General features: G+C 46.7%; 1 protein-coding gene across 6 annotated transcripts in view; it reads left to right on the top strand.

Annotated features, from left to right (window-relative positions):
* The window catches only part of LOC144730725 (high affinity 3',5'-cyclic-AMP phosphodiesterase 7A-like), a 118,091-nt gene that overhangs the window by 75,998 nt on the left and 15,971 nt on the right, over window positions 1-26,122 (top strand). For 5 of the 6 annotated variants that reach the window (XM_078611440.1, XM_078611482.1, XM_078611464.1 and 2 more), the window contains 7 exons: window positions 4,339-4,399; window positions 12,582-12,671; window positions 15,114-15,268; window positions 16,319-16,382; window positions 17,223-17,318; window positions 19,282-19,382; window positions 25,782-25,913. In XM_078611440.1, the coding sequence (XP_078467566.1) occupies window positions 4,339-4,399; window positions 12,582-12,671; window positions 15,114-15,268; window positions 16,319-16,382; window positions 17,223-17,318; window positions 19,282-19,382; window positions 25,782-25,913 (699 nt within the window). The remainder of the gene's footprint in view (window positions 1-4,338; window positions 4,400-12,581; window positions 12,672-15,113; window positions 15,269-16,318; window positions 16,383-17,222; window positions 17,319-19,281; window positions 19,383-25,781; window positions 25,914-26,122) is intronic. The other variant, XM_078611448.1, reaches the window with a different exon arrangement.

The raw sequence follows: 26,122 nt of genomic DNA, 5'->3' as shown, positions 1-26,122 counted from the left end.
ACAATATTAAGTTTATATTCTTGGTTCTTTCGGTAAAGTCACGTAGAAGGGAAATAATAAAATAATACAAATGAAAAACAATACAATTCTCACGACGTTTCGACTGCAACACACGTTACTTTACCGAAATAACCAAGAATATGAATCCCTGCAGTCACGAAAGCTTTAAATAAAAATTTAAGATGAAGTTTGATTGCTACTTCAAAAAACATTTCCGTAAATCTAACTGAAACATAAAAAATCAACGTCGCTGTATATAAGAATCCCTTAACAAATTAGAGTTGAGTACATAAAACAATGCAAATTACGAGTAGATGCACTATCAATGCACTACCGTAACAGACGTTTGGCCTATGCACTAACAAAGATATAGACACGAGAAATGTATTTTATAATTTTTCCTACACCGTCACCACCCCTCACAGTCATTGCCATAAACCATCTCACTCTTGCACCACACGAGCCAATCTCATCACTCCATCTCCACGCTGGTGGTTGTCCGCTTGGGCATGTTCTGTATTTTGGCTGTCATTCTGTCACTACTCTTTATAAGGTCGCACTCATTTCACATAAAGTGCTTGCCACAAGTGAACCACAATACCTTGCTGATCTCGTCAAGGAGCATAAATCATCGCGCAAACTTGGGTCGTCCTCACAGCGGCTCTTTGCTAGCCCATCGGACAAAGACGGTCACTGCATTGCGCGCTTTCAGATGCGCTTCTGTGGCCGTCTGGAACGCTCTTCTTTCCGATATTAGGAAGCTGCTAGAGCGATGCACTTTAAAGCATCTAGACTGAAAACTAATTTCTTCAGAACTACTTTTGGTGTTTAGTTTGTCCTTTCCCCCCCGCACCTCCAGTTAGCACGGTTGGCTACGTACATAGGTCTTGTCCAGTCGCCCATCGTCACTTTTAGCGGTTTTCTCTCCAATTCCCCGCATGCGTTGCGGTGACGCGGCGGCCCCAGTGGCAATGGTGCAGGGCCGCTTCTGATTTTAATGAAGCGGTCTGCGTCTTTCCCGTGATGATGCCATGCGCGCCATCCGCTTCCTAGTGGCGGCGTGAAAGCTCCCATGACGTCATGCGCAAGAGGTAGGCGGCCAATGCATTGGCGGCATCAAGGTCCACATTGCCAAAAAGAAATCAATTGCCCCGGAAATTGCTCGCGGAGGATATACGTTCCAGGCATCGCCATCACCCTGCGCCTCTTGCGGAAAACTTGGCAAGGCCGTCCTGAAAATGAGTCGTAAGGCTTTGTTTGTGGCTTTCCTGGGTAAACAAGTTTAATAAAAATATCGCAGAGTTTGCAAATAAAGTGTGCCAAGGCACGAGCAACGAACGCACACTATGTGAGCCAAAAGCACATGGCGATATAAATGCAAATATGACGTATTATTCTTATGGCAGCAAGCATTGCAGATCTGCCTTTCGCCCAGCTGGTATCTGTTCCCTGGAAATTGTGCTGTGTGGTGGTGTAACTTTGACAGTATCTGAGTTTGGGATTATTGAAGGGTGGAGTGGGATGTGCCATTCAGAATGTTACATCGCTTGCTTCAAGATTGGTGGTTTTACTAATTGTTTTTAAACATCTTTTTTATCTTATCTGAACGAAATAATTAACGATGTGTACTGTAAAAGTGTGACATGAGTCTGACAATGCGTGAAGTAAAGGACGATGAAAGTGTGACAATCAGTGGTAAATGATGGATGGGGTAGAGAATTTGGGAAGAGGGATTGAGTTAGTGATGGGGACGGGAGGGGGAAGTTTGGTTAAGCACAGAAAAATAAGTGAGTTTTAAGGCAAGAACGAAAAATAGACACATGTAGAGGACTGCAGAGCTTGGGAAATTATCGACACCGGCTCACTGCCTTGCGTCAGCGATTGTGGGATACAATTTTCATGAACAACGAGATATAAAACAGATTCTTTTTTTTCCGTGTGGTAATAAAAAAAAAATTGAGGTCATAATAATTATGTACGCCAATCCTTTGAAGTAACGTTCCGCAAAGTAGCCGACTGTAATGACTCCCAATTGTGGTTGCCCACGCAATTTTCTGAGGCTTATTATTCCGGAAAACGGTCAAAGTCGGGCATGATTGCCTTGCCTCTTGGCTACAAGTACATCGGATTTTTTAAACTCAATTTGAATATTGTTTTGTTTAAATACAGAAAGAATAGCAGTTGTGTTATATAACCAAACTCTGCTGGACATCTTCGATTGATTATCATTATTCATAATCCTTCTCATCCCTTTGTCAATCTACTGCTGGATGAAGGCCTCCCCAAGATGTATTGGCCATGGAGGTTGTTTGACAATATTTGTTTCACCAAAAGTAGTAATTCATGCAAATCATGTACATTTTACATACACACTTGAATACATCAATTTTCAATGTTTTTCTAAATGTTTTATGCCGGACACCTTTTCTCCATCCATTATTGATCCAGCTTCAAATGTTTTGTAACTAGGGAGGCAAGTATATTAACAGCTGTAGCTACTACTTCAGCCACCAATAATGAACATTACTTTCTCAAGCAGCAGCATCAACAACAACAGCAGCATCAGCCGTCATTCGCCAGTAAGTGGCGGTGACGTCACCGCAGGGTTATGCGCGCTTAGAGGCCGTGTGAAGTGTAGAAGGCTTGTTGGCAGGTCATGGGACAGAGACCCCCAGGTGTTACTTGTTCACCAGGGGCGTGTGGTCAGGGAAGGCAGGGGAGGCAGAGCCTCATCTGTCATACTCCAATGAAAATTGCTGTTACGAAAAGTAAAAAAGAAAGAAAAATCAAATTTAATATTAAGATTTTTCCATTGATCTGTGTTATAAATGTCATTTCTGTACGATTCCAATCATTTTTATAGTCAAAATCGCCAAATTGGCGGAGCTCCGCTGCAAATACAGGAAGAGACGAGAGGTGAGGCAGCGACGTGCTCAGCCTCCCCTCTGATTGCGCAACCCCTCAGTAACTGGATGGAGCACGGGCAATAAGCGCGTGCCTGTTACTATCTCAGTATGTCACCAATATAATGTTTGTAGACCCCTTCGTTTCATGTCCTCACCCTTCCATACTCACGTATGTGTATAAAGATATTTAGGCTCGCTGGTCTCGTCATAAAACTGCAACGAAAAAGCACCAGGGGAGGCAGCTATCACATCTGCCTCACTGAGGGGGACGTGTCTAACACGCCCCCCTCAGTGAGGACACGCCCCCCTCAGTGAGGACACGCCTCCCTCCGTGAGGCCACGCCCCTCAGTGTGTGAATCTGGTTCTGACACGAGCCAGTGCCTCCCCAGCCATTGACCTCACCGCACGTCACTGTTGTTCACTGACTGTGATGGCTGTGCCCCCCACTGCCAAACTTGCTCTGTCGGTACAAAGAAAAAAGGATCATCTGCATAGCCTTAACAGACTGTTGGGGCAAGTGCTGTTAGCGAGCAGCACCTATAAAGGTGGACACGGCACACGAGGGGGTGGGTGGCCAGCGCCACGTCCAGCCGCCGTTGTCTCCCAAGTGGCGATGATTAAACACTGCACCAGGTACTCATTAGAGGCTGAGTCGACCAAGGGGAGGCCCAGGACCGGTTTAGATAATCGTCACTGCTGTTAACCGTGACCGGGAATCGAACCCAGGCCGGCAAATGCACGCGCACACACACAGCACAGGCGGTGCATCTTGCCCCCACTTAATGAGATTAAAAAAAAAACTTAACTTACCTCAGCTCCTTGTTCATGCCATATAAAATAAGCACACCTGCTCACTGTTGTTGCTCATCAACAATCCAGTGAATATATGTTAAAACGGCCTGTTATGTAATGCTCTGGCTAGAATAGGCTTTGTGTGTAATGTGGATAAACGTGCATTCTGTTCTTGCCAAACATGTACGCTGTGGCCATCCGTGTGCGCACACCCACACACTGTTATACACGTACAGCTCTTTAGTCAATCCACTGCTGGATGGAGTTTTGTTTTTACCACACTCCCGCCATGCCGGTCGGTGAAGGCGGGGGAGCATAGACTTTTGGAGCAGGGTACAATACAGCGACGGCTTTCTTTTTTTTCTGTAATGCCCTCTGCTGACAACGGAGCCCGGCAGCAGCCTTTAGCATCTATTCCAGGCCCAGCCCGCTTAGCTTCCAAGCTCTGACAAGATTAGGCGCATTCCACGCGATTTGGTTATGGGGCACGCGACATGATTTGTTCGCCCCTGAGCCAGAATGCTTATTATATAAGAAGCGGCCGCTGCTGTTGATGGAAAACACTTACTACTTGTGACCGACTGTCGACATGACCTAAAGCCTGTTTTTGTGTTCTCGTTCCCTCTCTCCTCCTTGCAGCGGCGTGGTGCAATCTCATTTGAAAGCTCGGACCAGAATGCCATTTACGTTCGCATGCTAGGTAAGTGCGCCTGCGATGTCTCTCCCCTTCCTCGCCGCCACCATTGCCAACGCGATCATCAACTCTGACCGCCAAAGCCCTCTCCACGCTTAATGCCTAATTTGATTTGGGTTTATGCCGCGTACAGTGATATTTCTTTCATGCCAAAATTCTCGTAGTTAACCCCTCTCCACCAGCCAACACTATTGTCACATTTACAGAGATTAATTACACGTGCCAAAAGCATAGATCACATTCAAGGTGGCTTTGTAAGACTTTTCACGATTGAATGTGGCACCAGATGTACGACGGCACTTTATTCCCAACTGCATTGAGCTTGCTCAGCCCTGTGCTTCTGGAAATCGTACGGGCTGCATCAGCTGACCGATTTAAATACCTGCCGTGACAACATCCGAATGAAAGATTTCGGGGCAGGGAGGAAGCACAGCACCACACTTGGAAACCCCTTCACAGCATCCACCTCCTAATTATACAACTTTGGGTTTAATCATTGCACTTCGAATTGTTGTATATACTGCTGTCGATTCCAAATCGTTTGTTCGATAAAAAAAATACTCTTGGGGAAATAAAATGCCTGCTGTGACATCACCAACTAAATGGGTAATTTACATTTATTATCAATTTGGGCCCTGGATACTTTGTAAAATGAATACCCTACACTCGATGTAAAATGAGAGTTTTATTTCTGTGTTTGTTCCCGTAGGTATATAGCAATTGACAGCCTCTGTAATTTGATATATTTTCACATTTAAAATGTGTGTACGATTCAAGAATCCTTTCTTTTTTCCTCTCATTTATTGCCTCGTTTGTATTGTTTGTTGTCTCTTCTCCCTCTCAAGTATAGCTTCCTTCTGCAGTAGCCTAAATGTAACGTTAGTAAGCTATTGATTCCTATACGCACAAATCACCGCATTGCATCGTTAGCGTAAGAATCCATTTTGATGGCTAACGCAGTGAATCACTGTGTGCCTATTTACCGTACGTGTTACACAGTGGAACTCAGGCTTCACTCGGGTCTGTTGTTGGTGAAAACTGCATTTATTTTAGTTCCGTTGCGACCAAATGGGTGCTACCTGGCGATGGCTAATGATCTCTGCTTGGCCGAGACCACATCGAGCGATTGAGTCGGGCTAAGGTCAGCCGCCCAGTTGGCCCATTGGTAGAGCGGGCAGCTTGCAAATCCGAAGGTTACAATTTCAAATTTCCGGTTGTGTGTTGACTCTACCCATCGTCCCTGTGGGGGTCGATTAACTGAGTCCCGCTTTGTGGTGACATCAACAGTGAATAGACTCGCCCCCGCCATAGGTATGTGGAATGTCCAACGACTTGCTCAGAGACTGTAAACAGGAGATGAGCACTGCCTCCAATGCTCATTGGGGCAGGAATTATTTTTTTTTAAAGTGGCTCTAGGCCAGGGATGAAGAGGAACAAAACCATCCCGTGATTAGTCTTCCAGTTTTCTGCCAAGTGAGCGCAAGACGGGTGGAGCTGGTGGCCAGGGTGACCCTCGTCAAGGCTGTTCACATCGCTAGCCAGAACGGGATTTCTAACAACGCTCGCGTGTGCACGAGTTTCGGGGGCGAAACGCTCTAACAGTCTCATTCGTCCACAGTGACGTATGTACGTATGTTGAACTTCTGTCCGTTCCGTACGTAGCCGACCGTGCCCGTCGGAGGTGTTGGGGGGAAGGACAACAAAATAAAACACAAAAATCAGTTTTAAAGAAATTAGTTATCAATCCATTTGATTTAAAAGTCGACAGCTCCAGTGGCTTCCTAATATTCGAAGGAAGAGCGTTCCAGACGGCCGCAGAAGCATCCAAAAGCAAGTGATGCAGTGACCATCTTTGTTCGATGGCGAACCCCGATCCATGGGCAGGACAGCCTGTAGGTGTCCACTGCTCATTTCGTCATTTGTTTCCACTTTCCTCTGTCTTATTCCCAATTTGTTCAAGAAGTGCCACATCTTTTTTTCACACCAATCTCTTATGCCGTCATCAAGCCATTCTCTGTGAGGTCTTCCTCTCTTTCTGGTTCCTTCCATTTTTCACAACAACAACAACACACTTTTTATTTTCCTGTTTTTCATCCTGCGGTTGGCCGTCCATGCTTTCGTACCTCCGATTAGCACGGTTGGCTACGTACGGTGCGAAATAAGTTCTACACACATACACGATTGATATACAGTATTAATATGAGTATATCTGAACACGTACGTATTCCATGGCCGAGATATGTGTGTGTACACAATGCTACTGAATAAAGTACGAGGTCATGCAGAAACACTGCTCTCAAATATTTAATGGAAATTGGATGATAAAATTGGATGAAAGCATTGCACTCAAACTATCACAGGTAAATGCCATCATCTTGTTTTTTGCCGTGATCCAGCCATGGAAATTCCACATTCCAGTGACAGGGATGAGTGCATTCATAGTACGAACACGTTGATTTCCCGCAGAGTGGTAGTCATTTCTTCAGCGATGGAGGAATAAAGGGTGCAGTGATGCACTAACCACCACTCTTAACTCACCACCGCTAAAACCCACCACCCCTCTAACTCACCACTGCTCTAACTTGCCGAATAAGTAATTTTTAGCATTCTATGAATCTTGCTTTTGACCAGCCCTGTATTCACATCCTGGAATTCCACTGGCAAAACTTCAGACGTCTCGTTGTGACGTCACTAAAAATAAATGCACTCTCATCCACATCTGTCCATAACACTGAACCTTTTCCTTCGAGTGTATTTGAAGTCATGGGAATTTAAATAGCAAGTCGGTGTTCCAAGATCTTTATAAATTGGCGTACCCTATGGAAAATTACACAATTGTGTTTGTGAGCACATGCTGAAGATGCGTGTGTGTACTTGTATGAACGTATGTATACGTGTTTCACTTGGTACACGTGTTTACCCAGGAAAGCCTCGCTGAGTCTCATGACTCTGTTTAAGGAGGATCCTGCGAAGTATTTATCCAGTAGGGGAGTTTGACTGCTATGGGCGCCACGGTGGCGAGATGTTAACTACCTCGCCTAGTATGCAAAGAGGTCGTGGGTGCCATCCCGACGATGCTTTTATATTTGGAGTTTGCATGTCTCTCCCCGTGGTCGCGTGGATTTTTCTCCGAGTCCTCTGGCTATTCCCTCTACATTTTAGAATCATTTAATCGATCAGATTAACTGGCTTCTATACATTTACACATGATAAGACACTTCGTTGAGCCATCATTTATGGCCAGGTCGCTTCTGAAAACAAGCTATATCGCTCAGTGGGACCTTAACTAGTAACATACAAATTGTTTAGTTTGAGGCGAAATTCCACATTCCAACTGTGCATTATGCGGGTAATGTTTCAAATTTGGACCGTCACACCGGCACACAATATCCTACTCTTGACATCACGGTATCTGCAATGCTCGCCATGAAGTTGTCCGGTCAATGCTACCTCCTCCCCCCCCACAGTAACCAGGGCGGCCACCAGAGTCGAACCGCGACCCACTAGAACGAGCCTGTGAACGCGCCACCGCTGGCCCATATCACGTCCCCCCCCCGTGTAGCCCAGCGTAAGGCTTGGCCTTGTGAAGCAAGGGCACCCTGGCTTGTGAGGCGTACGGACGTGTTATTTATTAATTTATTTTGCCCCCCCCCCCCCCCGCCTTGCCGTGTGCATGCGCGTATAAATACTCGGCCGCGTCGCGTGCCACTCGTTTTTTAGGAGTGCCCTTTAGTAATGGGTGACACGTAACTGAAAGCAGGTGGCTAATTTGACCATGTGACACCCGGTCCACGCTGTGGCCTGCTCGCGGAGAGCCCTGTGCAATTTCGCAAACGCGCGGGAGAGTCTCGATCATCGGCAGGCAGGCAGGGAGCACCGGAGGCTTTATGCACGTCTTCTGCAGAGGTACACGCCGCTCTCTGATGCACGCACTGTGGCCGTGCCGTCGTGTGCAGTGTTGTATTCGGTGCCGTTCGGACATTTTTTCTGACTTTCGTAGGCTGCAGCTTTCTTCTCCACTGACTCGCATGCTTGTAGTAAAAACTTCATGTCTATTTAAGTTTCTGTTTTGAAGGTAATTATCACATTCGTTATCTTGCGCAAGCATTTTTTTTTCATGCTCAAAAACACAATAACAATGTGTAATGAGGAGTTGTTTTGCCGTAGTGCATATTTTTTGATGTTTAACATGCAATGGCCTTTGCTTTCCATGACCATAGGCACTGAGAATTGTGTGCTGTTTGAATAACCCTGAAGTGTAGGCAGACTCATTGATCAATATTCTCATCAAGGGTCACGCGATTAACCCTTTGAAAGATTGGGTGGATTCAAATATGTCTTGCAGCGATATCTGGAATTGCATGGCTAATGTCATTGTTATTTCAATATAAACTAAATTACAAACGAAACAATTTTTTTTCTACCAGGTAAGGCCCACTGAGCTATATAGTTATTTTTCAGAAGTTACCTGGCCACAATTGATAGGTCCACGAAGTGGCTTATCACGTGGACATTTATAGCAGCCAAATACTCTAAATGCATGTTGATTCTAAATATGGAGGGAAAAAACTAAGGACCCGGAAAAAAAAACCATGCGACCACGGGGGGAGAGAGATATGCAAACGACAAATATACAACAAGCGTCAGGGTTAGGATCGTATGTCGTGGTCAAAAGGTCATCGCAGCCAATCCCCTTTGCACCAACACCCTCTGCCACCACCACCGCCCCTTTTAATCTTTCTACCAAATCCCACAACTGTATTAAAACTACAAGCAGTTCTTGCAGTGACACACAAGTGTTACCACTGCCCCCCACCCTACTGCAACGCTAGCAGTTGAGGCTTATTGGGAAAACTCAGTCAGCCTCCAATCTAGAAGTTCTTTCCTCTCCTGGGCTGCCCATAAATTCTGGATTTCCATCAACATCGACAAGTGAGCTGCTATCTCCTCCTTGAAATCCTTGCTCCTTTAAATCTTGACTCAAGACATTTTCTTCTCTGCCTGGACAGAATTTCGGCAAAATATCGGCCGTCATTCTCCAGAAACATGGTGAAGCGGTGTCCATTAACGTCACGAGAATTGTGCCGATGGTTCGAGGTCACCTCAGCCCATTATTAGCTCTGTGTTGTTTTTAATGAACCGTTCCCACAACTTCTTCTAATTTCCGTACACTCATTTCCATGAACTTTCATTTCAACATCAGCTGTTGCCATACATGTGCACTTGTATTGTATTGTGTGTTCCCATCCATTCGCATTGCTCAAACACTTCAGCCGTGGCTGTAAGTGCCGTTTGTGTTTGCACATGGACCATGAGTGCAGTTCCATAATATTTACAGCTTCAGGGCAGGCTGGAACGGGTATGCAAGGGGTTTTAAAGTTGGTTAAGCATCGCTTCCTTGCTGTTATTATTTTGGCCAAAATTCTCAAAGGTGGCATTCCTTTTTAATGCCGAATGTTTTCCACTTTTGGATCTATTCTAGCTTCCCTTTGTCTCGTGGCTCACACATAGAGAATGAACGTATCATTTTTACACTAGTCGTAGCAGCAATACTACATACTTTCAGAGCAAGTCAATTTTGCTTAGCTTGTTGGCATACATTTACAATTAAACTTTTTCTTACATAGATCCGGCTTAAGTGTTTTTGGTGAAATTGTTGCAAGGTTGCTGCACTTTACACACGCGCTGACGAGAGGGACTGTTGGGGCACGCTCTTATTGGGCAACGCTCGGCAGGAGTTGATGTAGCTAGAGCCACACATAACCACCTTTGTCTTGCCACGTGTTGTGACAACTATTTTATCTAGGGCATTGGTTCCCAGCCTTTTGTTCCCACCGGGGCACCGCGGTGGCAAGGTATTAACTACCTCGCCTGGTATGCAGGAGGTCGTGGGTTCGATCCCGGCCCTTGACACCTGCTGTATATTCGGAGTTTGCGTGTCTTGTCTCTCCGTGGTCGCGTGGATTTTTCTCCGGGTCCTCCAGTTTTTCCCTCCACATTTAGAAACGTGCGTTTATATTATTCGGCTGCTATAAATTTCCACATGATAAGCCACTTCATTGAGCTATGGCTCAGTGGGCCTTACCTGGTAAAAAAAAATGTATATATAATTTAGCGTTTGGTCCGCGGACGACTGGTTCTTGGCGAGGCCATGGGAAGTGTTCCTGGAACTGTTGCAGATGAGTTTCTTTTCACGAAATGCCAGATTTCTTTTCCTGCATGGTGGTCCGTGGAAATCTCAAAGGCCCATAGTGCTCCAGGGGCCCAGACAGGTTGGGAACCCCATTGGCCCTAAGGGGCTGCTTCACTCTGTTCATAAACCAATTAGCCACGGTGATACGTGGCCAGTATATGGGACCAGTGTGTCTGGCCGTCCGTATTGTCATAGTGCAGTACACCAAGCTACACAACTGTCGTCTGTCTCCTCTTACTTTGACTTGACGCCTGCCTCTCTGTACTTGCTGTACTTGGTGTACGACCTGTCCCTTGGTTGCTGCTTGGCATGACCCTCAACCTCTTGACCCCTCCCCAAACCTCTTTGTTGTGAGACTCCCCGTGCATCAGTGCCCGTAATGTTGTAGCCAGTGGGTAGCGAGGCATCCATCGCTAACATATCACTGCAGGGAAAGGTGCATTTTACGACCTCGCCAAAGTTAACGGGCATTAAAATGCATTTGAGTTGTTTGAAAATTAAGGTTCCGTGCCCTTCTTTCTTCGAGACCATTGTGTACATATATTATAAGAGTGTATTGGTTGTCTGCAACTGCATCATCAATGACTCGTTATTTCTTTTGTCTGCTTGGAAATGATCGGAATCCACTAACGTTACCAGATTGTGTAGCATAATTACCGGTGAACGTTGAACTGTATACTCCAGCAGCACGTAGTGGTGGTGACGACATAGACCACGTGTGAGGAAATCGTCCAACTGCTCAAATGAGCGCATGCCAACTTCGTGATGGGGTTACTCCAATGCAGAAGTGTGTGCCATGGTGGTGAAATGTTAACTACCTCACGTGGCATACAAGAGGTCGTGGGTTCGATCCCGGCCCTGACTCCTGTATGTTTGTAGTTCTCCATGTTCCCCCCGTGGTCACGTGGATTTTGCTGTGGTTGTCCCCTCCACATTTAGACTCGACAGGCGTTCAGAGTATTTGGCTGCTATAAATCTCTACACAATAAGCCACGATGTTGACCTATCATTTGTGAAAGTCAGGTTGCTTCTTAAAAAGCACTATATAGCAGCTCAGTGGTGCACCTTACCTGGTAAAACGAAAAAATTGTTAAATAGAAATAGTCAAGGAGGTAAACGGTGCAGAGATGGAGGAGACGGTGGGGAGGACATTGGCCACTGGAGTGAGGATCAAGGGAGGTGAGCGTCCGCTCGCGGTCGCTCGCCCGCAAGGGAGCACGTGAAAATCATCCACACCGTTTTCTATGGCCAATTAACGTAAAAGCGCAATTGTCCAATTACTGTGCAGTGTGAACAATATACGCGAATTACTCAGCGGGCTGTGACAGCCTGTTTGTTAATCGTCATTACAGTTTTCGCAAGGGAGGCCAAGATAACCATAATTGCACAGAGTTGTTTTTTTTAAGTCATTTAGTTTTGTGTAATTTTCTCATTTTGCTATCTCAGCGATGGCATAGGCACAGAACGATCACTTTTTTTACTACCTTTCTAAATCGTGTAACTTTCAATTGAAACGGCTCACTTTGGTAGTGCCCCCCCCCAACGTGGCTTTAAGGTGGCTTGGGAACCTCACTTTCTAACTCTCACTCGCTCTGTGTTGAGCCACGTTGTGACCACTCGGCAATCCAGCACACCCAGGGGTAAATTGCACGCGAAAACCCCCTATGGCAGGGCCTCTCATTCATTCTGAAAAGGCTTTCCCGCACCAATCCCGGCAATTTACAACCAAAAATGGTAATTTGGTTTTGCCAACGCAATAGAGTATATCGGTCAATACCTTGTGTGATACTGTCGAGGTGAAAACATGAAGACGCTCTTTAAATCTAAGTTCCATTGCAAACTAAGCGATACGACTTAAGCTTGTTAATGCCAAGAGCTTCAGCAATTCTTAACATTTGCTTATTTGCCGTTACAGTACTTATTTACGATAATTATTATTCCGCCTACTACTGCAGGAGGCTCTGTGAGTGGCCGATTTTGTTTGGTGTGTTGCAGGCGATGTGCGAGTAAGAAGCCAGGCAGGATTCTCAGCCCAGACCCAGCGCAGGGGCTCCTACCCTCAACTCGACTTTAGACTTTTGCACTGTAAGTCAGTCCCCGGGCTCATGGCGATCCCACGCCTCACGCACCCTCGCACCACTTCAGACGCACGCCTCCTCGCTCAAGTGGATGGACGATGCACGTTGTGTCGGGGTTAGGGTGACCGAGCACGCAGCGTGCCCACCCCCCCCACAACCCCCCCCCCACCAGGCCACTAGGCCAGCTCGCACAAAATCTTACCGGGTAATTTGTGTTGTTAGTTCTCAATTTAACATGCAGGCTTTTGCGACCAATATTGTCCATAGTAGAGGTTTTTGGGTTAGATCGCGTAAATATAAAGGTGTCGTTAAACCCGCCATCACCCGACACAGCCAATTAGTAAGGGTTGTCATGGCAACAAAACGTGCCAATTCGCTACTAGTACAGCACGCCGGTGTGTTGGAGAGTAAACCCACTAGTTACCACTACAACATTTACAATTCGAGTACCGTGACGTTTCACCAGTAATTACAACAACCAGCATCATCAGACGGACAGCCAGAGTTGCGGAGAAATCCTCCTGTTTCGGTCTTAAATATAGGGATGAATGTGATGTCGTCACTTGTGAGCCAATCGTGTTAGTTCTCAAAGCTGGCGAAGTGAACGACCAAGGCACCCACGAAAGTCCCAGCGCGTCGTCACGGATTTGAAATTCTCCCGAAGCCGCCAACTGGTCACATTAAATGATCAGAATCGTATAGAACACACGTCTCGCTGACGAAAGATACACCTATTGAGCTGCTCAATGTAATGCTTAAAAAGGCAAGCGTACAAATAATAAGTCATTTTTGGAGGCAAACCAGAGTTCCTGACAACTTCCTTACAAAAAGCACCAGTTGATCTACTCTCATATTTGTGTGATACCATTAGAATTACTATAGAATGTTGCCTTTTTTAGAGTCCCCCACATTCACCGCACAGTAAATGTGCTGAAAATACTGTTGAATCGTGCGCCGTTCTCTTTATTGTGATTTTTTTTTGCCGGAGTGTTTGTGGCTTGATGATGATGATGATGTTTCGATTTAAAGCTTTTGTGACTGCAGGGATTCATATTATTGGTTCTTTCGGTAAAGTCACGTAGAAGGGAAATAATTAAATAAATTTTTTTGCAAATAAAACTTACATTTTCTTGCTGTGGTTTTCACACCTGATGATGATTGCTTGTGTTGCAATCGACACGTCGTGAAAATGTTATTGTTTTATTTTTATTATTTCCCTTTTACGTGACTTTACCAAAAGAACCAAGAATATAAAGATGATGATGTTGTTTGCTCATCCAGGAAAGCCTCACTAAGTCTTCAGAGAAGCGATGGGTTTCATTGAATAGCCCCACGTGTATGGCAGTGTGACAGATAACCTCGTACAGGTTTAAAGCAACAGTATGGTTTCTCCGATCACGACGATTTTTTTCATGGGTTCGATTCCCAACTGGGTTGCCTTTCTACGTGAAGTTTGAATCCTGGACATCTGTGAAAAAGAGCTATATCGCTCATTGGATTTCTCCAGTATAAATAAATAATCTTATTCTGTATGTTCACCCACCACTACATGGGATTCCTCCGAGTTCCCTGAAATTCTCCCCCAATAGCTAAAAAAGATATATATATATATGTAACCCCCTTCTGCAAGAATAGAAAAACTTGGCAGGATACCCCTGAAAAAAAAGTGTTGAGGCTTTCCTGGGTAAACAAGCAAATCAAATCAAAATCTATGCAATTCATGTCCTTTAGGGGCGACAGAATTTTCAACGAAACTTTAAAGTACCCCGATCACCCAGCATGTTACCCCCCTCCAGCGATTGAAATGCCATCTTTGCTCATGCGCGTTTGGGTTTCCCTTCGACAGGGAGCGTCTTCGCTTCACGGAGCTCGGTTCTTGGTAGCCGGAGTGGAGTGTCTCAGCCATGTGGAACCGCATTTAATTCGGGAAATAAATATTTCTGCCTCAGAATAACAAGAAATAAATACCGTTTGCAAGGGCAGAGATGAGAATGCTGAGATGCAAATGAATACGTTCGAGCCTTAGCGGGAGTCACTGATGTTCTCGAGAAGTTAAGGTGCGGTGAGACTTTGGTGTTTGGGCACGCGTAAAGAAGCGATAGAAGGGCTGTAGAGACACCAGCGGTGCAGGGGAGGAGGGGAGGGAGACAGAGGGTGAGAGATGGGAGGATGCAGCGGAACGAGGACAGTGGACGTGACCTCGAAGAGGCGCAGAATAGCAAATCCGAGCAGCCCGGCCCCAAGCGGTCTTTTGGTTTAGCAGAAGTCTTTGTGCCTTGCGATGGTGAAAAGTAAAAGAGTCTCCCACCAGCAGTGCCGACGCATCGTCCATCCTGGACTATTCGGTGGTGCCGGCGCCGTGTTCATCCTGTGCTCCTCGTAGTTGCCAGAGCTTTGTCGATCCTGTGCTCATCAGCCATGCCGTCTCGATCCTGTGTCGCGTATGCAGCTGCGGCGGCAGGCTCTGGAGAGAGCGCGTCGCGGCGCAAGGTGAAGCGCCTGCTGAGCTGCCAGCGCTACCTGCGGGCCACGCCGGTGCAGCGGGGCGGCTGCTCGCGTCTCTCCCTTCACATGCTGGACGACGATTACGACGGGCAGGCCAAGGTGGGCTCCTGCACGGCTTCACATTCGTAACAACAATCGTCTTCACATTCATAACAAAAATCGTCTTCACATAATAACGATCAGCTTCACATCCATAATAACGATCAGCTTCACATTCATAACAACGATCATCTTATTCTTAGGTTTTTTCGGTAAAGTAACATAGGTAAAAAATTAAAATTAATAAAAAGTAAAATAAAAATAAAATAAAAATCACGACGTTTCGGAGGCAACACAAGCTTCCGTCTTCAGGTGGAACAGTCACAGCACGATAGCTGTATCAAGTGAGAGAATGACGACACGGGATCTTTAACGTCCACTGTGAAACGGACGGCACGTGCGGTTAATACTTCCCCCGCACCTCCGAATAGCACAGTTGGCCCGGCACGAAAGAAGTTCAACATACATACATTCACAGTATTAACCAGGGGCGCCTTTCGGATTCGACCTACGCATCTCTCCAACAAACGGCGACCACTCTACCGCTGGGCCGTATCACTGCCCCACTCGTTCTCAATCTTTCTCATACGACAACGATGATGATGGCGGCGATGATGATGGCGGCGATGATGATGGCATCAGGGTGGCATGTGTATGACCTTATCACCTTGGCCGATCATGTGTTATTCCTGCCGGGTTTTGGGCAAAACCATTTGATCAATTTCGCTTCCAAACCCCCCCTGGTCAGGTCCAGTCTCAAGAACTTCCTCATCTGTTGTGACTGTGACTCTCTCTTCTCTGCAATAAATTATATAAATTAGTGCCACGCTGTTTTTGTACGGCGTCTTCAGGTGCATTGGAATTTATAATGCCATACAGTAGTACGGTAATTCATATGTATATACCTGTGCATAGAATATAGTAGATAATTTACCATTGGTTTGTTGTAAAGTGTAGCTTTGGAGTATTTTTTACTCCCAATTTTTTTATTTGTATAATTCTCTGCTCATTGCTCGGACCATCTTTGAGTAGACGAGGGATGTACCATTGCATGTGTATTGATGTACACGTGGTTTGTGCTAAGTGAGACGTGTGTGCCTTCCGTTGCAGTGCATGTTGATGAAGGCTGCAAGCTGGAGCTTTGACATGTTTTTGTTCGACCGATTAACCAACGGTAAGACTTTTAATTTCGCCGTTGTTAAAATATTCATGCGTCCTCTCAAAGGCATAAGTTTCCCCGACCTAAGTCAGAATTCAATTATGAGCATTCCCTTGAAAATGAGATAATACCAGCTGAGCATGAATGCGCATTTATATTATACTTCGATGATCTTAAACTTGGTAAAAAAAAAGTTTTTCTTAATTTTATATTTTAAAAAATGTAGTTCTGGCCAATTTCCGCTGATGTTAGTCATGGCCTAGAGTTTTACTCGGTTCGCTTGGTTCATTTAGTGCACCTCCTCTCTCTCCAAGTTTATTTCTACGTCAACTCCGCTGCATCAGGTTATCGTCGTTGTCTCGCGCAGCTCCTCCGATGTTTTCTCGATTGCACCGCCGCGTGTTGTTTTGCGCACGACGTCCGAGGTTTCGCCCCCGTATGCTGGGAAGCTTCTTCAGGAGCCGAATGTCAAACAGCGCACCGCGAAAACATAATCGGAAAGCTGCATCGCTGCTACGTTAAAAGTTTTGTAGTTTAACACGTTGGCTTTCGCGACCAATATCCATAATAGAGATTTTTTTTGGGTTAGATCACGTAAATATGAATGTGTCGTTAAACCCACCACCCCCCGACACAGCCAATTCGTAAGGTTTGTCACGTAATCAAGAAGTTCCAATTAGTTACTAGTTCAGCACACCGGTGTGTTGGAGAATTAAATCCACAACATTTACAATTTGAATACCGTGACGTTTCGCCAGTAATTACAACCAGCCTCATTAGGCGACGGCCAAAATTACGGAGTAAATCCTCCTGTTCCGGTCTTAAAAGTGTTGTACATTGTTTGTTTTTCAACAGGGAACAGCCTGGTGTCCCTCACATGCCACTTGTTTAATTTCCACGGACTAATCCAGCACTTCCAACTCGACATGGTCAAGCTCCGTGGATTTCTCGGTGAGATTCTAAAGCCGCTGTCGCCTACACACCACAGGCAGGGGTGTACTGCCATCAAACACTGTGGGTCTGCACCAGCAAGCCTGTTGACGTGGCTTTGCATTTATTTTTTTTGCACCGAGTTGGTTCCCCACTGCCCGTTCCGTTTGGGTTGTTCCGTGTCAAATCATCAGATACAGGCGCTACGATGGAAGTGACATGGCTTTGATTTTTTGCCTGGAACCTCGGAAGCAGTGTGAGAGGTATTATGAGGTGCTTTCAAAAACGTTCACCACATTATCACTTAATATTTAGAAGGGAGGTTGGTGAAGTCCCTCTTGACAGGTGTTTCTTTGCAGCCATTTCTAGGAATCTGTTGTAGATGTAGAATGTTGCGCACTGTTTTTGCACGTTCCTGCATTTCTGTATGCAGATTCAGAATCTATGAACCTAAGTACAACATAATTATTTTTTCTGAACTTAATTTTAACCTGGCAAATATTTAAGAAGGTTTGATTTAAGGTGAAATGTTTGGCACCTTTGCTTTGCACCACACACACCACAGCAAATCAAGTTTCTCGGCACCATTTCTTGACACGGATCACAACCCGTTTGTGAACTGGAATGATAATCTGGTGGTTAAAAGCAGTTTGTGACGTCTGAAGAGGAGAGCGACAGTTGTTCCTGAAGTATCGAGAATATGTTCTTCCCGGCTGACTGTCAAGCCCAAATTAATCATCACCCAGGTCAATTAGCAACTTCTATGTTACCAGGAGTCCTGAGAACACAAGATCATTTTTGAAACTAAATAAGTGACAGCGAGTAAATACATATATTGAATACAGCCTGTTCTCCTGTAACGTGGTAGCTGTCTTCCTGAAGAAAACCACGTTTTGGAAAAATTTCGTTATTATAAATAATATATAATGATATAATGTAGAGTAAAGCACAGTCGGTAATAACGCGTGAGATGAGTACGCAGGCTGAACAAAGATAGCATCTAGAAGCATCCAGCAGCGTCCCACTGCCTTGTGTGAAGCTACGCCGAGGCAGCCGTACGACCGCTTATTCCTACTCGTGCAACCTAGTTCCGTTTGCTCAATCGCGTGATATCCAATTTGCTTTCACGTGATAAAAAGTGCGTTCCCTAAATACATTTATCGCCTTATGAAAACACGCAGCGTTATAAGAGAACAGACTAAAGTTGATATTCTTGGTTCTTTCGGTAAAGTCACGTAGAAGAGAAATAGTAAAATAATATAAATATAAAACAATACAAATTCTCACGACTGCAACACAAGCAATCATCATCAGGTGTGAAATCCATAGCAAGAATTTTTTTTTGCTGTGGATTTCTTTACCGAAAGAACCAAGAATATGAATCCCTGCAGTCACGAAACTTTTACATCAAAATTTAGACTGAATTTGGTTTTGCGGGTGCTTGGAATTGAGTGAACATTTGCGTACGTTGTGGAACCAAGCCCTGTGTTTATGCAGTGCACCATTTTGACGAGCAACACAACCGATGGAAGTTTTAGGCAATTGGAAAGTCTACTGAAAGCACATGTTCTGAGGCTCGTTGTTGACGGTGCGTGGCTTCATCCATGTGTGTGTGTGTTTGCATGTGCCTGGTGTGTGGGTGTGTTCTCCACGGTGGGTGCGGAGCGGTAGTGTAGCGGTTAGCGCGCTGCGCTATGAACCTGGCGACCCAAGTTTGATTCCCGCTCACGGCCAACACCAGTAACGATTACCTGAACTGGTCATGGGCCTCCCGTAGGAAGACTCGGCCTCAAATGAGTACCTAGTTCGGTGTGTAAACATCGCCACTGGGGAGACAAAGGCGGCCGGGCGTGGTGCCGGCCACCCCACCCCCCTCGCGTACCGTGACGTCCTTCTGTAGGTGCCGCTTGCGAACAGCACTTGCTCCCAACAGTCTGTTAAGGCTGTACGGTGGGTGTGTGGTGGTGTTGTTGTCTCTGTGCAGTGATGGTGCAGGAAGACTACCATAACCAGAACCCGTACCACAACGCGGTGCACGCGGCGGACGTCACGCAGGCCATGCACTGCTACCTGCGCGAGCCCAAGGTGAGAAACGTCGACGCGTGTTGGCGGACGCTTTTTTTTCTCTTTCGTTTTTTTTTTAAAGGCATTGCTAAAAAAAATGTATCACGCTTCTGCTGCCCAGAGAAGGGCCCCCGGCCTGTCAGGAACTTGAGAGCTCCACGGAGGGGAGGGTTTTGGGGCCTACTTTTACACGCTGGGAGCTACCCACGCATTACCCCCCGTAGCAAGCGGCCAAGTTCTACTGGGTGGACAGAGGTGGTGGGGGGAGGATTTAATAAACTTTCCCTTTTGTTTCAACTGACTGCCACGCTGGGTATCCAGTGTGCTTGGTTACACACGCAGTTTTACACCCCACTTTATTGTGATCTCGTCATTGGGCATGTCTGATTTGGCACAAATTCTGTACGTTTTCATTACAATGAAAAGTGCTATTTAATTCAAAGGATGTTGTTCGTCCAGCTTGGTTGGTAACACAGTTTACGCCAGTTGTAGATGAAGAGCAATGATTAGTTTGTGGCCTCTCGCGTTATAATACACGAGTGGATTTCTGAACTGTTTAAATGGGACCTGCTGCGCGCCCACTTCAAGCCAAGTGTCATTCGGTGTATGCTCAGATTCACCGATGAGTGGCACTCTGTGAAGAGTACTTGGCCTGAGAAGCAAACGACTCTGCCAGTTCAAATTCCCGGTTGAAGTGTCAATTCGGGACACCAATCCCATCTTTCGTTGTGGTTTATTAGCAGTGGTTCTTCTCTGGTAAGCCTCAATCCAGCCATGGGAATGTTGAATTTCCACCACGAGCTTGGCCCGACGTAGATGAGCAGTTGTTGCACCCTCGATTGAGCAAGGAGCCACTTGGACAGTGTTTGACCTCCCCACTGTGGTCAAATTGAACGAGTGTATGCCCATTAATGGATGAACATTCAGATGGACCGTATGCGATGTGCTGGATTTATTCTGCCCATGACATGAATTCTTTTTTTTTTATAATTCCGTCATGGATTGTGCTGCCCGTGACTGCCCAAAATGTATCCCCCACCACAGCCCTGTGACAGCCTCCTTTGTACATGGCGGTCACCGATCTGAGCACAATCGACACTCAATATCAGTGCTCTTCACTGCAAAGCCCCGCAGGCTACTGGCGGCCCCTGGTGGCCTTTAGTATGGCCGCTGACGTGCGGCCCCCGACAATACACAAATGTGAAAACACCCCCCCCATCATCATCATGTGTGGCGGCCCTCGCATTGATGATGTCTTATCTGAAAATTAGTGAAGAACACTGCTCAACCCACTGCTTAGCTTAACAGGCCTGTTATACAAGGCCTATAACCACATCCTGGTAATGTGGTCATAGGCCTCGTATAACATCACAACCCTTAAAATCCTGGTCGAAGTATTATGACTGGGTTTAGACATTTGGCCGACCGATAGAGTATTATGCTCGCGAGTGTGGAAATCGCAATGCCCGTAGAAAGCTCGGGCATGTGTGTTTGAGAAGATACCGTTCGGACTTTGCACAGATAGGCGAGGAAGCCTACTTTCTGTACCGCTTCTGACGTAGACACACCGCCTTGTGTGCCGCGCAGAAGCTGGTCCTGTCTGTGGTGGCAGCGACGTTCGTTAGAGAGTGTGCGTGCGTGCGCCGTGCTTGTTATACCCTGGGCTGCCACCACGATGCCGCTGCGGTCGTGCCAAGTTGTGTGCACAGCGTGGAAAGAGGCTTAACCGCATGCACACGTATCGCTTTCGGGAGCATCCTTGAGGGGGGGGGGGCGGTACGTCGAGCCACCGCCGTTCCAACTATCGCCGAAGGTCGGTTCTGAAGCGAGCCACGAATAGCGTCAGTGTCTCTAAATCCCTGTGGCCAAATAGTGAAACAAAAAATGCTAGGGTATGCTGTACAGAGAGCCCCCGGTCACCTCGTGCCCTCCACCCCGCCCCCCGTAATCCTACTCCCAGGAATGTGGATTGTGGAGAGCGCAGCGCATTGAAGCCCAGCAATCTTGGCCTTGCTCGTAAGGCATCCCTGGTAATGACATGACTGCGGTCAGTGATTGCGTTGTCTCAGAGCCATCGGGCCCGATGACGGCGCGTTTGGTTTTTATTCGGTAAAAAATGTAAAGATTCACAATATATATTTTTTCAGCCACCACACACACATTTCTTTTTGCTCTGATGTCTTATCCAGGGGAGCGCAGTGGTTTTGAGTTACAGAAATTACTGCGTGCGGCAGTAGTCGTCGTAATTGTAGCTGCTCCCCAGTCTTTTCTTAACCCTAAATCTTTCCAGTCAGTGCATAGCTATTGCTGTTATTGGAAGCCACGATGGTACAGGGAAATGGCATGCTCGTCACGGCAGTCCAGGGGAGACAAGTTCGAATCCAAATACAAATGTGGATAATGTCATTACGCGTCCCCTCTGCCTGCCTGCGTTGTGGCAAAGGGAATTTGGCAGGGCTCACTCTGCGGCCTCCCACTTCTCTTACAAATTAATTTGTCCAGCAGAACGTAGCAGAACAAACTTCCCTGAGGGCTGCGAGTCGTGATGATATATTACTTGAACAATGTTATCGTTTCCAATTGCGAAAATTTCGGCCAACGAGCCTTTTGCGAGTTCGGCATGTTAAGTAAATTGTTAAAGGGGCATCCCTGCATTTTGCTTGATCATGTCACTGCTGGCAGAAGGAACCTCCACTGAAGAGAGAGAGCCCCTACATGCATTGAGAGTTTTCAGATTATTTTGCTGCTATAAATGTCCAAATGATGGACCACTTTGAACTATTAATCGTGGCAAGGTCGCTTCTCAATAATAAGTGAATACTGGGCTTTGTCTGGTAGGATGTGGATGGTTTAATTGTATTTGTATGTGTTTGGGTGATTTGTTGACCTTGTTTGTACTTTGCGCTATTATCGTGTATTTGTACTGTTTGTTGTTTTTTTACCAGCCCCAACTGGACATCTGTGAAAATGAGCTTGACAGCTCATCGGGTTCCTCCAGTATAAATACATATTCTGATTCTACAGAGAGGTTTTATTTTATATATACATTAAGATTTTATTTAACAACACACGAGCCCATTGCAGCCAGTCGCGCAGTCCTGTTTGAGGGTCACCCGTCACTCGAAGGCGTCCCGATGCAACTGAGCTGGATAAACCAGAGCGGGGGGGGGGGGGAGGAAGTGGGTTGGAGGGGGATGGGCCCGCTTCCCCAGCAAGAGTGAGGCCGTGATAAGCAAAATGTTTTAATTCGGGGGGGGGGGGGGGGGTTAGAGGGGTTCCACAGAGTTTTGAAACGTCGGACGTCATGCCGAACAACACGCTGCACATCACACGCAGAGCCGCACAGCACGTACTATGTGAGCCCACGCAGTGGCTATTGATCACTTTCGCACACCTGCAGAAAGCAGCCGTCACGTCCACTATTTGCATGTGTGGAACGTTAACACGGAAACAGCCTTTCCCCTAGCAGTTGGTCAACTTGTCAGAGCGTGCTCAAACAGTGTCCCATTCAACCTGCCACTCTCGCAGTACTACGAAGATTCATTTGTCACTTTAACGCGTCCAAATAATCGTTGGTGTTCAGCTCAGCATTGCGCTGGCTGTTCCAGTTCCCTTTTTTATTTTGTTTCAGATACCCCTTGGGGGTGTGGTGATTGTTAATTGTCTTCGCATGTACCTGTGTTCATTATAGCCTCTGTTTTTATATCATCTTGTCCACATCCTGTATACGGCTTGTACTCTACACATTTAGAAACATGCGTTTAGGTTAGTATTTGGCTGCTGTAATGTCCACATGATAAGCCACTTCATTGTGCTCTTACTTCTGAAAAAGAGCTATATAGCTTAGTGGAGCTTTACCTGGTAAAATAAAAATAGTAATTTTTTTATCCATTAGTTAAATCGTTATTATTTAAAGAACGGTATATGTTATACCGCTCGTTTGAATATTTTCGTGTTTGCATATGCGGTATCGCATTACGTGTAGGGCATTAGAAAGAATGTCCGTGCATGCTTCTGCGAAATAGGCACTCTGCCTTTGTGTGGCCGTGCACAGGCTATTGTTTTCAGCGTGATGTCAGTGTCATACCGAGCGCGAGAGGTTGCTTAGTTTAGTGGTTACGCAGCACGTGCCACAAAAAAATGACGGTCACGTTCTTAGAAATCGACACGGACAGTTCCAGTTGAACCCCCCCACCACCCTTCTCTGTCATCTGTCTCGTCCGCAAAGTGTCACGCAGCTGGGAAAGCGTGACGCTCGTCAACGCTTACCACTGCGCCAGTTGGGGCCAAGTCAACAGTTCATGTTACCCCACCACCTGGCAATTCTCTGCGCAGGACGTTACTAAAATACGACGGTGTTTTTGTGTTAATGTCGACACCACCGTCGTGGCTGCACTGACCACGGTTCTTCAAGGATGCCCACCCATGCCCTCCGTGTTGACAAGGGGGTGGCAGGGACTGGGCCCGATTGCGCAATTGGTGATCACAGTATCGCTTGGAACCTTCAGCAAGTGAATGGTGGCGACAGGCTGATGCAGGCTTGAATGGAACTTGGGACAGTCGGCTAATCCCGCAGTGGAATAACAACAGCCACGTCTTGCAGATGACCAGCCAGTAACCATGGAAAAGCGGCTGCAGAGCCGGTTCTGGCATCAAGGACAGGGGCTCGTATTTGCTCATCAGCTACCAGTTAGTCCAGCAAATGTGTGTATGTGGGGAGCGGTAGTGGTAGTGATTTTCGCGCTGCGTTACGAACCCGGTGACCTGGGTTTGATTCCTGCTCATGGCTGACACCAGTGACGATTATCTCAACTGGTCCTGGGCCTCCCCTAGGTTGACTCGGTCTAAAATTATTACCTGGTGCGGTCTGTAAGCCTTGCCCACGACGGAGACAAAGGCGGCCGAGCGTAGTGCTGGCCACCCACTCCCTTCATTTGCCATTCTGGCCTACATAGGTGCTCGCTAAAAGCACTTTCCCCAACAGTCTGTTCAGGCTATACTGGGAGACCTTTGGCTTTGTGTATGCAGTGTGACATTTAACTATCCTGATGCCAGTACTGATCTGGCACGATTGTCACTCGGTGCAAGAATGGAGGCTGCTGGTGCCCATGACTGTTGTGGTGTGCTAACGCATGTGTAAACACATGCGTGGTCACGCGGATGTCTGTATAGCTACAGTCAACATATTGTGATTTAAACTAGATTCGAAGCTTTCGTGACTGCAGGAATTACTCTCTGGTTCTTTCGGTAAAGTCACGTAGAAAGAAAATAAATAAAATGATAATAGAATACGACGTTTCGATTGCAACACAAGCAACCATCATCAGGTAAGAATGAATGAGAAAACAAACATAGTAAACTTAGAAATACAATGCAATACAACACAACGTATATTTAGTTTCAAGTTTTTATTTTATTTATCCAGGCAGGAAACCCAGGGGACCAAGAGTGACCTGGGTCACCCAAAATTACAAAAGCGAAACAGAGTTCAGCAATTAAGCAAAATGTGTTGCTGGTTTTAATATTTTGCGCAACGCACGTCCATATGTGGCCACCTGAATTGTCGTGTTCATTGATGCTTGCGTTAGCGTCTGTGCGTTTACGGGCGAGTTGACTTAACCACAAGATGGTACACGACTACGAAACGTGCTGAGATACGTCTGCAGCTGCGGCAGCAGTGAGGTGCGGTGGTTGGCGCGCTTCGATGGTGCCCTCCTGGCACTCGGGGGTTGGAATTCTGCCCACGCACATCAGTGGCGAGGGCTCCATGAACCTGCGCTTGGGCCTGAGTTGACCAAGCCATCAATAAATGCCGACTGTGAGAACATCTGCACTGGGGAGACAAAGATGACCAGGCATTCTGAATAACTACCTCTTCTCCCCCACCCGCCTCCCCCAAATCTTTCATCTTGCTGGCTTTAGTAGGTGCTCACTGAGAGCACTTGGTTCCTGTAAGGCTATACGTTGGTCTATATATATGATCTGGAAGTTTTTAATGTATTTGTGTATAACCAAGTGTGTGCAGTATATTGTTACGTGGATGCATGTGCGTGTCCATTGATGTGTGGAGAGCGGTCGTGTGGCGATTGGCGCAGTGCGCGACTAGTGCGGCGACCCGAGTTCAATTCCCGCTCACTGCTGGCATCAGTCATGGATACCTGAGCAGGTAGAGGTTGTAAAATTTGCACTTGGTGCAGTGTGTTAACATCACCAATTGGGAAGACAAAGGCAGCCAGGATTGGTGCTGGCCATCGACCCTCTCGCGTGCCACCAGGGTGCTGGCTGTAACGGCACTTTCCTCGACAGTCTGATGGAAGCTGTGAAGGGTGGCTTTGTGTTGTGTGCGTCATCACGTGCGGGCTCACTCTCTCTCTTTTTCCGTGGCTCACCGACGCGTGCCTGGCGTGTGGTTTCCTGCAGCTGGCCGTGCACCTGACGCGCAGAGACATCATGCTGGGCCTGCTGGCCGCATCGGCCCACGACGTGGATCACCCCGGGGTCAACCAGCCCTTCCTCATCAAGACTCACCACCACCTGGCCAGCCTGTACCACGTAAGGGGCACCTCTTGCGCACGCCGCGGGCCCGCGTCGGCGGTGTGAGCGACGCGAGGAGATGGGAGAGGGAGAGAGGATAGAGAGACACGAGGGGGAAACAAAGAAACACGAAGCGAGGCACGAGAAGAGCGAGACAGACCCTCGGGTGACCCAGGGAGGTCGGGTAATTCCCTTGCTCCGAGTGCAGCATCTTCCGCATATTAAGA

The sequence above is a fragment of the Lampetra planeri genome, chromosome 2 (assembly GCF_965212315.1).
Source record: "Lampetra planeri chromosome 2, kcLamPlan1.2.h2, whole genome shotgun sequence".
Classification (NCBI taxonomy): domain Eukaryota; kingdom Metazoa; phylum Chordata; class Hyperoartia; order Petromyzontiformes; family Petromyzontidae; genus Lampetra; species Lampetra planeri.
This window is presented reverse-complemented; position numbering and strand designations above follow the sequence as displayed.